The 11,527-nt window shown below is 47.6% G+C and overlaps 1 protein-coding gene across 1 annotated transcript; it reads left to right on the top strand.

Moving 5' to 3' along the window:
- Positions 1-4,763: 4,763 nt before the first annotated feature.
- On the top strand, positions 4,764-7,939 carry LOC117675929 (syntaxin-3-like). Its single transcript, XM_034434992.3, has one exon. It carries the CDS (start codon positions 5,190-5,192, stop codon positions 6,087-6,089), a length of 900 nt encoding a protein of 299 aa, XP_034290883.2. The 5' UTR covers positions 4,764-5,189; the 3' UTR covers positions 6,090-7,939.
- The last annotated feature ends 3,588 nt before the right edge of the window (positions 7,940-11,527 follow it).

Below are 11,527 nucleotides of genomic sequence, written 5' to 3'. Positions count from 1 at the left end.
TTGTTCCTTGTGACTATTACGCACATTTAGATAAGCCAAGGAACCCTATTCAGAAGAGGAAGTCGATTCCTGTCATGCGTTCTTACGTCAGGTGGGAAAGGTGAGCTGTTTGCTTTGTGGTGTCACCTGATCACATCTGGTCTTCACACCACACCCCTTGGCCCCTAATCCACATTTCTTAGCATTGAAAAATGGAACTGCCGTATTCTTCTTAACGGAGGCCTTTTAAATAAAGCAGTTGTTCCCCGAGTTCTCATTCTCACTTCCCTTTGGACCCCCCCAAAAAAGGCTCTTTTTGAAACATCTGTGGTTTCTAACCCATTGGTCAGGACTATCACATCCGGATTGCAATAGTTCACGCCCAGTGGTGGGTTTCAAAAATTTTTGCTACCAGTTCAGTGGGCGTGGCTAGGTGGGGGCATGTGACTGAGTGGGTGTGGCCAACTTGATGTCACTCATGCTCCCACCCACTCAGTCATATGACCCCCCACCCACCTAGCCACGCACACAGTAAAAGGTAGGAATAATTTTGGAATTTCCACCTATCTACCCCCACCCTCCCTTTGCCCCTCTTTTAGTGACCCCGGCCCTGGCCCTGCTTCCCCCCGCCCCCCACCGCCTCTTTGTTCGGGCTGCTTACCTTCCACGGCAGCTGGTCCAGAGTCCAGAAGGCAAGCTGACCGGAGTTTTTGGTGGCTCCCAGCCAGCCGCCACTGGTGGAAAGCAGCTGGCAAAAAAGCCTTTGGGAGCTGCTTTGGGGCTGCAGCAGTTGGCCGCAGGCAGCTGAAAAATACCGCCGGAAAAAGCTGCTGCTGTTGCCGCCATGTTCTTCGCACATGTGCATCCCATTGGACTTGCAAGGCAATGGGATGTGTGTGCATGAAGAACATGGCAGCGATGAACAGGCAGCCGGGGTGAGTGAGCAGCGACCGGGGGACCAGTTTGGGGGTGTGGCCAGCCAGCCATCGCTACCAATTTGGCGACCGATGACAAATTATCGCTACCGGTTCTCCCGAACCGGTGCGAACCGGTAGCAACCCACCACTGTTCATGCCACAGGTAGAGGCTGTCGGTCTCGCAAGTAGTCCGGTTAAAAACACACCCAGAAATATTAGTTCTCTAACTTTGTCATTAGAACTTTGGCTTTATTGAAAATTGCGATCAAAATCCAGACATTTGGCCCCTGGTTCGTATTTATGACGGTTGAAGTATCCCCGGGGTCACGTGATTCACCTTTTGCAACCTTCTCACAAGCAAAGTCAATGGGGAAGCCGGATTCAGTTAACAACCGTGTTACTGAGTTTAGCCACTGTGGTGATTCACTTAACAACTTTGGCGAGAAAGGTTGTAAAATGGGGCCACATTCACTTTAACCAGTGTCTTGCTTAGCAACAGAAAGTTTGGACTCGATGAGGGCCACCTGTACATCTGAAAGTACACCTCTCTCCCCTTCACCTTTACAGTACTTAAGAAACCAAGGAGAGTTCCTTCTGAGACGTTTGCCACACTTCCATTCTTACTGTGGGCTCAGCTGCCTCTTATCTGTTCGTGGTCTAGGCCCGTGATGGCGAACGTATGGCACTCGTGCCAGAGGTGGCATGCAGAGCCCTCTCTGTGGGCACATGTGCGGTTGCCGGCTGGTCTTCTGGTTTCCAGCCAGCTGGTCTTCGCGGGTGCCGGAAAATGGCCTGAAAACAGCTTGAAAAACGGCCAAAAAACAGGCCGTTTTTCAGGGCTTTTGGAGGCTGTTTTCAGGGCATTGTTGGGGTGTTTTTGGCCTGAAAAATGCCTGCAAAGCACCCTGAAAACAGCCCCAAAATGGTACGAAAATGGCCCCAAAAAACAGTCTGAAAACTGCCTGAAAAATGGCCAAAAACGGCCAAAAAACAGGCATGCGTGTGCCGGCCAGCTGGTCTTCGGGTTTCTGGCACTCCAGTGTGCACATGCACATTCCGGTTTGGGCATTCGGTGCCGAAAAGGCTCGCCATCACTGGTCTAGGCCAGGGGTCAGCAACCTGCGGCTCTGGAGCCGCATGTGGCTCTTTCACCCCTCTGCTGAGGCTCCCTGTCACTCAAAATATGCATCACAACCTCCAATGTGCGACACCCTCCGACACGCGATTTATTGAGCTTTTCAACCCCTGGTAGACCAACCATGGATAAATCCAAGAAAAGAAAAGTTTCAGAAGGAAACAGAACGTTTAATTCAACTACATATGCTAGTTTTGTGGCCGTTTAAGAAATAGTCAGCACAGGAAGGGTTTTGTGGCTCCCGGTGTTTTCTTTTCTTTGGGAAAGGGGTCCAAATGGCTCTTTGAGTGTTTAAGGTTGCAGACCCCTGATCTAGGCTGAAGCCCTTCTTCCTCTTTCCCAAGGTCACCTCCAAATGCCATTACGGACTCCTTCTTTGGTGCTACCCGGGGGCTAATCTGAATTGTAACAAGCTAATTATGGAACATTACTCAGAGCCGTGCCCCAGGGGCCTGAAGCTTTCACATGCTAAAATTGCAAACTGTCAGCTGCTGGAAGTTATGGAGACACTATCTTCAATTTCTTCCCAATTAGTGACTCTGCATTAATCCTGTATTCACAGACTGACCGTTACCATCGGCCCATGCTGTCCAGGAACAGTTGGAAAGAGCTTCCTCTCTGGCCAATAATGATCTCCCAACTCCAGTGTGCACTGGATTTTTGTGAATTCCTTGGATGAGATTGGTTGGCCTGCTGTGTTGAGTTTTGATGATGATTTCTTGAACAAGCCATGGGGGGGGGGGTTCACATATAATGCTACATGATAAACCATTGTTCACAAAGCACAGGGATTCCATGCACATTTCACCAGGGTGGGCTTCAAAATTTTTAGCAAGGGATTCTCTGCCCAGGTGTGGCCATGGTGGGTGTGACCTAGTTGGCCTCCTGTACCATGGTAGGGGGGGGCATTTTTTCCCTCCCTGGGCTCCGGAGGCTTTCCTCGAGTCTCTGGAAGGGCGAAAATGGCCTCCCCAGGCTCCAGAAGCCCTCTGGAGGCCAGAAACGGACCGGTTTCCAGCTTTCTCGAACTTCCAGTAGGCCCATTTTTCACCCTTCCCGAGCTGCGGCATATGCCCTGCCCTTACCTGCATCCAAAAAGGGCCGCGTGGGGACTCCTGGGAGGGGAGGGGTGGGCAAGGCCAGTCAGGAGTTGGATTTGGTGGGTTCTCTGAATTGCACAGAATCTTAGCTAGAGGTTCTCCCGAACCCTTGCGAACCCCCGGCAGCCCACCTCTGCATTTCACCCTAAGTCAAAGCAAAACAAAGGTAGCACCACTCAGCCTTTCAAAAGCTCTTCCTTTTACAGTGCTATTAAGATGTATATTGCACCTTTCCCCCATTAGTGGAAAACAGTGTGGGATTTCCCCTCCATGTTACCCCTGAAGCAACCATCCTGGTTTGGAGATTGGCTGGGGCAAAGTCACCCAACGTGTTTTCGTGGCTTACTTACAACTTTCTAATCCTCATCTAGTACGGTAGTTCTCGACTCACAACAGTTCATTTAGTGACTGTTTGAAGTTACGACGGCCCTGAAAAGAGTAACTTGTGACCATTTTTCACACTTAACGACCATTGCAGCATCCCCATGGTTCCATGATCAAAAATTCAGACTTTTGGCAACTGACTCGTATTTATGACGGATGCAGTTTCCCTGGGTCATATGATCCCCTTTTGTGACCTTCTGGACAAGCAAAGTCAATGGGGAAGCCAGATTCACTTAACAACTGCATTATTAATTGCAAAGATTCACTTAGCAACCATGGCAAGAAAGGTTGTAAAATGGGGCAAAACCCACTTAACAACTGTCTCACCTAGCAACAGAAATGCTGGGAGCAATTGTGGTTGTAAATTGAGGGTTGCCTGTATCTTAATCATTGTGCCACCAGGTTGCATGAGGCCTAGTTATTTATCACTTGATTCAATCCATCAGAATAGAGCTGGAAGGGACCTTAGAGGTCTTCTAGTCCAACCCCCTGCTCAAGCAGGAGACCGTATACCATTTCAGACAATTGACTGGCCAGTCTCTTCTTAAAACCCCCCAGTGATGAAGCACCTACAACTTCTGAAGGCATTTGGGAGAGGACAGGTTGCACAAATTTTAGGCATGGGCAAAGAATAGAATAGGACAGGACAGGACAGAATAGAGCTGGAAGGGTCCTTGGAGGTCTTCTAGTCCAGCTCCCTGCTCTATCCAGAGCCTGGATAGCTCTGCAGACTAAGCACTGTAATTTAACATCAGCTGTCTGCAATTAAAGTAAGTTCGAATCTCGCCAAGGCTCAAGGTTGACTCAGCCTTCCATCCTTTCTAAGATAGGTAAATTGAGGACCCAGTTTGTGGGGGCAATAAGCTGACTTTGTATAAAATATACAAAAGTATGAAGGCTATTGCTTAACGCCTTGGAAGCCGCCCTGAGTCTCCAGAGAAGGGCGGCATATAAATCAAATTTAAAAAAAAAGAAAAAAGAAAAAAGCAGGAGAACCTATACTATTTCAAAGAATCTAATTTCTTCCTCCCAAAGGTTCTTAAGAGCATGTTTTGGGGGGGTTGGATTTCTGCTTTGTTTTGTTTTGGGGTTTTGGTTTTTAAAGCAAGCAAAGCCTATTCAGTTTGAAAAACCTGATATATTCAACCACAGGAAACATCTTCCTGCATAATAGATCCCACGGATTGCACACGCCAGTAGTTCTAAGGGTCAAGAACGGCTGTGGACAAGAGGAGTTCAGAGGGTCACCTTTGGAATTGGCTCCCCCTGTTTCGAAACCTCTCCTTTGGGCTGCTGTTTCTTCCACTTGTTCTCCGGAGATTCATTTTGGCAGCTCCTCTTCTACTGTTGGGCTTTGTGCCACCCACCCTTGGCATGGAATGTTGTCCAGCCGGTCGGAGTTGGCCATGTGATGCCGGAGTAAATGCTGGCTTAGAATCAGATTGCCATGGTCAATATTTGCAGTAGCTGTAGGGAGGGAAGAGCTCTTTTTTTGTTGTTTTTTGTTTTTTGTTTGTTTCTTAACTTTCTTTTTCTGCCGGCTTCCCAGCCCCAGCGGCTCAGATTGACGCAAAACCTTTCTGGAGTTGCTTTCGAAAACTTTCTCAAAGCCGATGGGTGGATCTTGCTCACCTCCTTCCCTGCAAATGTTTCAGGTGTCAAGGAGAGCCGAAGATGAAGGACAGGCTGGAGGAACTGAGGAGACGCATGTATGAGAATGGGGACTCCCTGGAGCTGGAAGAGGCCTTCTCCTTCGACAATCCCGTTTTCCAAGAAGACGAGAGCAGTCCCGTGAGTAAGGTTTTCCAAGAAATAAGCAGCCTGTCCTTGGCTCTGGAGAAGTTGGAGCAATCCTCTGAGAACATCGCTAAGAAGCAGCAGCAGGTGCTTTGCTGCACCACCGAAGTGAGCATTGGCGAGGAGAAAAAAGAGCTGAGCACCATGAAGGACATTTTCACCAGGGAGGCTAAGGCTCTCCAGCCGAGGCTCAATGACATCCGGGAGACCCTGGCCAAGGACGGTGTTAAGAATCTGGCCATCAGCCGCATTCGCTACAGCCAGTTCTCGGTGCTGGTCAACCGCTACTGTGAGATCATCACCCGCCATTATGCCAAGGAAACCCACTATGTGGAGAAGCTGAAGGAGCAGATCCAGAGACAGACGGAACTGGCAGGCTTGCATCTCCAAGAGGAGGACATCAAGCGACTGGTGGAGAGCCCTACGATGCCGCGCATTGTTGGCCAAGACCTGGAAGTGCTCAAAGCCAAGCAGCACCTCGCCATGGCCCAGGTTCGCCACCAGCAGCTGCTGGATTTGGAGGCCCAGATCAGTGAGCTCCATTCCCTCTTCTTGCACTTGGAGATCCTGGTTTTGGAACAACAGGAGATCCTCGACAGTATCGAGTACAACATCCTGCACACCACTGATTACATTTCCCAGTCCAACGAGGAAGTCAAGAAAGCCATCAAATATCAGCGCCATTCCCGGTTGTCCGCCCTCTTGTCAGCGCTCGTAGGCCTTTGTGCCTGTTGTACATGCCTATCGTGCATGGCAACACCAAGTGTGTTGCGCTGAACAAAACAACAACAACAAACCAAGACAGAGCTGTTTCTTTCAAGGAGAAAGAGAAACCCCATGATGACCAAGACCATCATAGAGCATTGGATGGACCGCTGAGAAAAAGTCAGTCTGGATAAAGGGGGCTGATGGGAGCTTCCAAAAAGGCAGTCTGGGCTTGAGTCGAGTGGAATATTTTGCTTTATTTTTTGCAAAGCAGAAGAAGGGACTTATTGAAATAGGACATGGGTTTCTGCAGAGCTCAGCTCCAGTTTTGTTTCTAGCAGCCCATGACTGCTTCTGGACTATTGGTATGCAAGCTCTCATGGTCCCATGCTCTAGTTGTAGGTTTTAACTACTAGGATTCAGCTGCCTCCTACACCAGGAGCTTCTGTTTTGCTTCACCTGGTGAACCGTAGCAAACGGATCAGTTTTTCTCATCTTCTGTTTTGGCACTGAGGTTCATCCCTAGGTCATTAGGGCAATGAAAAAGCTGTTGTCTCATCAGCTCCTGGACCGTTCCCTTGAGCCGCAAGTGAGAAGCCCGGATTTAGGATGAAGGACTTTTGATATTCCTGGATAGGTGACAATCATCCCAACCACAACAGAAAAGTGCCTCTGCGCGAGCTCAGATGCTCTCTCTCCTGTCTTTGATGCTTTTGTGTGTTTTAAAAATAAGACCTTCTTTCTTCAAAAAAGGCTCAGGATTGAAGCAAGCTGCTTCAGGTGGCGCAATTCAGGCAAAACGCAGGTCGTGGAGTCTACAGCAGTGGTGAAATCCACATTTTTTTTTACTACCGGTTCTGTGGGGGTGGCTTGGTGGGCGTGGCAGGGGAAGGATACTGCAAAATCCCCATTCCCACCCCACTCCAGGGGAAGGATACTGCAAAATCCCCATTCCCACCCCACTCTGGGGCCAGCCAGAGGTGGTATTTGCCGGTTCTACGAACTATTCAAAATTTCTGCTACCGGTTCGCCAGAACCTGTCAGAACCTCCTGGATTTCACCCCTGATCTAAAGGCTTAAAAACAATCTTACAAGTGCTGGTTTTAGCAGATGGCGAAGGACACCCAAGAAGTAAGAAAATATACTGAGCTGCAAAACAGGTTCTGTGGCAATAGCGCTTATTTCTGACTTCCCTGAAACGCTGAAGCTGAACATGCGCGCATGTATTTGTAAAATGTATTAAAGTCAAACAATATCTTTGCAATCCTGGATCCCCTTACTCCCTGTTTTCCCTACCCCACCTCTCACCGTACTGTTTTTGCCTAAAAGATTTCCTAATATTCTTGCAATGCATCTCCTATTGATTTTAATCTATGCTCGTGCGAAGAAACGGGCAATCTTTTTTCCTAAGCTGGAAAATGAGATCTCTGTGTCAGAGTGTACACAAATAATGAATGAGTTTGCTGGTTTCAGTTCCTGGATGTTGTAAGGCACCGTACATTTCACGTAAATAATTTACAACCATGTTATCTCACACAGTTGGCATAACGTGGAAGGTGAATTCAGGGTGTCGAGGAGTTACAAGAAAGTTAAAAGGTGTGTGTGAGTTATCACAGATTCTTGGCTATCTTGCAGAAAGGAAATCGGTTTCCATAGTGTTTGCTTTCTTCTTCTTCTTCTTTTTTTTTATAATGTGCTTCTTTGAAAAGCAGAGAGGAGAGATGGACTCTACTAAATCCCCCCTCCTATTTCCCACACATGAGAAGGTGGCAGCATGGAAGCTTCCGGCCTAATATGGCTTCCAAAGCTGATACTGTTGTGATTTAGAACTGAGGTTCCTAAGACAGGAATCCATTCTGCATAAAGGGAAAAAAATTGTAACTGTTTGTTTGTCTAGAATTTAATTTGGGACTGATACTGGCAAGCTTGTGTAAGTCTGGATTTATTTATTTATTTATTTTGCGATATTATTCAAGATTGGGAAAAGAATTCATTGGGTCAAATAGTTTAAAAACCACTGGCCTGAAAGCCAAACCCTGCAGGAACAATGCTGAATTATAGAACTTACACACAGGTCTGTTTATGCCTAGTTTTTATTTGAACTCTTCAGGTATAGCTCAGGTGAGTATCACCAAATTCTCTCTAGTCCCTTGGCATTCAACTACCAATTGAAATATCCAGCAGTCCAGAATGTTGGGATCTCAACTTTCAAAGATTCTGGAAGGAGAAGGAAACGGGTTATTCTCATGCTAGTTGATGAGGATACAATCCAGTGGTGGGTTGCCCCCGGTTCGGACCGGTTCTATAGAACCGGTAATAAAACCGGTGGGAGGCTCCGCCCACTGACCCCGATGTCATCAGGAAGCTTCTGCGTATGCGCAAAAGTGAGCGTGTGTGCAAAGCGGGCATGCGGGCGTGGCCCCGTTGCAAACTGGTAGTAAAGGTAAGTAGAACCCACCCCGATACTATCCCATTAAAGTTGGTTTTCTACACCTTTCTTTAACTCTGCCTTGTAAAAAGGATTATTTGGGAGGTCTTCCCACCTATAGGTTCTTTTCAGGAATAGGTGGGGGGCTTTCTGTTCAGATTTCCCTGTGATATTTTGCATCAACAGACTGCACGGCAAAACGTCAGAGAATTTTGACTGATCATTCAGTTCCACGGCAGCCCCAAAGGGACTTGTGGAATTTGGTACAAGTTTGCATTGAAAGAAAAGTTAAACCAGTTTCGCTGACGGAGCTGTTATGCCTGATCATTCCTGCCTTGCGGTGGTGGGATTCAAATAATTTAACAACCGGTTCTCTGCCCTAATGACCGGCTGGGTGGGCGTGGCCAGGGGATGTGACAGGCAGCACTCGGTTTCCTGCCCCCCCGGGAGCAAAAGTGGGCCATGGGGGGGGATGCACCACACCCCCTGTGCCCTGTTTTGGGCCTATGAGGCCTCCTGGGAGAGAAAATGGACCTTCCTGCACTTACCTGGGAGCTAGATTGGAGCACGTGGGGACTCCTGGAAGGGGCGGGGCAGGAAGGGGTGGGGCCAGCCAGCAATTTAACTACCGGCCCAAACCGGCTGAATCCCACCACTGCTGCCTTGCAGAAAAACTTTAACCTTGCCTGTATCTAACCTATTTCTACAAACGAGTCCATTTCAAAACAAGGCAGGCAAAGTAACAAGTCCTCTCTACAAAAATCCTTGCTGCCTTTTTTCACACAGTTTTTAATAAGATGCATAATAATATCCCCAAAATATGCCTTCTATCTGTGTTTTTTTCCCTTTGTTTTTTTGCTCCATTCTTAGGAAGCTTTAAAATTCATGTTTATTTGTTTTGGTGCAGCCATGATGGCACAGTGGTTAGAAGGCAGTACTGCAGGCTATTTCTGCTGACTGCCAGCTGCCAGCAGTTCGGCAGTTCGATTCTCACCGGCTCAAGGTTGACTCAGCCTTCCATCCTTCTGAGGTCGGTAAAATGAGGACCCAGATTGTTGGGGGCAAGAGGCTGACTCTGTAAACCACTTAGAGAGGGCTGTAAAGTACTAGAGACTGGTATATAAATCTAAGTGCTATTGTTATATAAGAGCTGTAAAGGTACAGTGCAGGGGTGCTATTCAGCAGGTTCTGACAGGTTCTGGAGAACCGGTAGCAGAAATTTTGAGTAGTTCAGAGAACCGGCAAATACCACCTCTGGCTGGCCCCAGAGTGAGGTGGGAATGGAGATTTCACAGTATCCTTCCCCTGGAGTGAGGTGAGAATGTAGCTTTTGCAGTATTCTTCCCCTGCCATGCCCACCAAGCCACTCCCACAGAATCGGTAGTAAAAAAATTTCAATTCCATCACTGGTGCAGTTGCTAGAAGGAAATATTGCAGGCTAATTCTGCTGACTGCCAGGAGTTCGATCCTGACCGGCTCAAGGTTGACTCAGCCTTCCATCCTTCTGAGGTCGGTAAAATGAGGACCCAGATTGTTGGGGGCAAGAGGCTGACTCTGTAAACCACTTAGAGAGGGCTGTAAAGTACTGTGAAGCAGTATATAAGTGTTATTGCTTGTGACTTGGATTATTGGAAGTGGTTGAAGGTGTATTACTGCTGGGGCTGTTTTCAGTCACATCCCTTTCCATAGTTCAGCAACTGTTCAGGGTCTCCCAAATAATTTCCAATTCCCGCTCTGAAAAAAACTCCAGTGGAGGAATTGTCTTATAATTCTCACCGCTGGGAAACTGAATAAAAGCAAGGGGTTTATTTCTCCATTTGTATCCCATCTTTATGATTTTTTCACAAATAACTCAAGGTGGCCAACTTATCCAACACACACCCAAAGGTGCTTTTCAAAAAGAATTGTAGATTTAGCATTGCGAGCCTAAATTAGCATCCTTGTAATTGCCACCAATCTCATTTAAAAAAAAAAAAAACTCTCAAAATCATTAGAAGAGAATATATGAAGCTCAGGGTTGAATCAGGAGAACAGGGATCAAGAGAACAGAGCTCGTGCACAAGCCAAGCAGCCAGTCCTCAAGATCACAGCACCAGGTTTGGCCTCTGCTCAGCAGATGAAAAGATTGCTTTCAACATTGGGTAGGTCTCCAGCTGGCAGAGTTTATATCCTAGACTCCAGTCTCTAACCTGAACTGTCAGGATTATACCCAGGGGTGGGCTGCTGGGGGTTTGCAGGGGTTCGGGAGAACCTCTAGCTAAGATTTTGTGCAGTTTATTTTATTTCTTTATTTATTTGTTCAACTTGTATGCCGCCTTTCTCCGAAGACTCAAGGTGGCTTAAATGCATTTAAAAACCATATATAAAAACATTAAAAATTAAAACGTTAAAAACAATTAAGAGAAGTTCAGAGACCCGCCCAAATTCCACTCCTGGCTGGCCCCGCCCACCCTTCCCCTCCCCTCTAGGAGTCTCCATGCAGCCCGTTTTGGATGTAGGTACGTGCAGGTTGCGCACGGAGGCTCAGGGAGGGCAAAAAATGGGCCTACCGGAAGTTTAGGAAGGACAGAAATGGGCCCATTTCTGGCCTCCAGAGGGTCCCCGGAGTCTGGGGAGGCCGTTTTCGCCCTCCTGGAGGCTCGAGAAAAGCCTCCAGAGCCTGGGGAGAGCAAAAATGCCCGCCCCCGCCATGGTGCAAGAAGCTGATTAGGTCATGCCCACCATGGCCACCGGACAGAGAACCCCTTGCTAAAATTTTTGAAACCCCACCCCTGATTATACCCACTCAGTTGAAGTTTCCTGAAATTACTGAATGATTCTTGAGTACAGATCACAGAATCTGGTACTGCAGACCAAAAGTGCCAGTTCTTGGCCACTTGTCCGGCTGAACTTGAATTTTGCCCCCTTTGGTTTTCCGGATTTCCTTCAGCTCCTCATTTTTACCGAGAATAGCAGGGACCGTGTGATATCTTTTGTCCTTCAACAGAGTCACATTCGTCATTTGCATTTCGTCCATTTTTCCCCCCTAAGGATTGCAAAGAATGAGTTTTACCAGGAAGTTCAAAAGTCCATTCAGGTTTTC

Source organism: Pantherophis guttatus, chromosome 12 (assembly GCF_059756535.1).
Source record: "Pantherophis guttatus breed Tessera chromosome 12, ASM5975653v1, whole genome shotgun sequence".
Classification (NCBI taxonomy): Eukaryota; Metazoa; Chordata; class Lepidosauria; order Squamata; family Colubridae; genus Pantherophis; species Pantherophis guttatus.
Note: the sequence above shows the minus strand (reverse complement) of the source record. Positions and strands in the feature narration are given on the sequence as shown.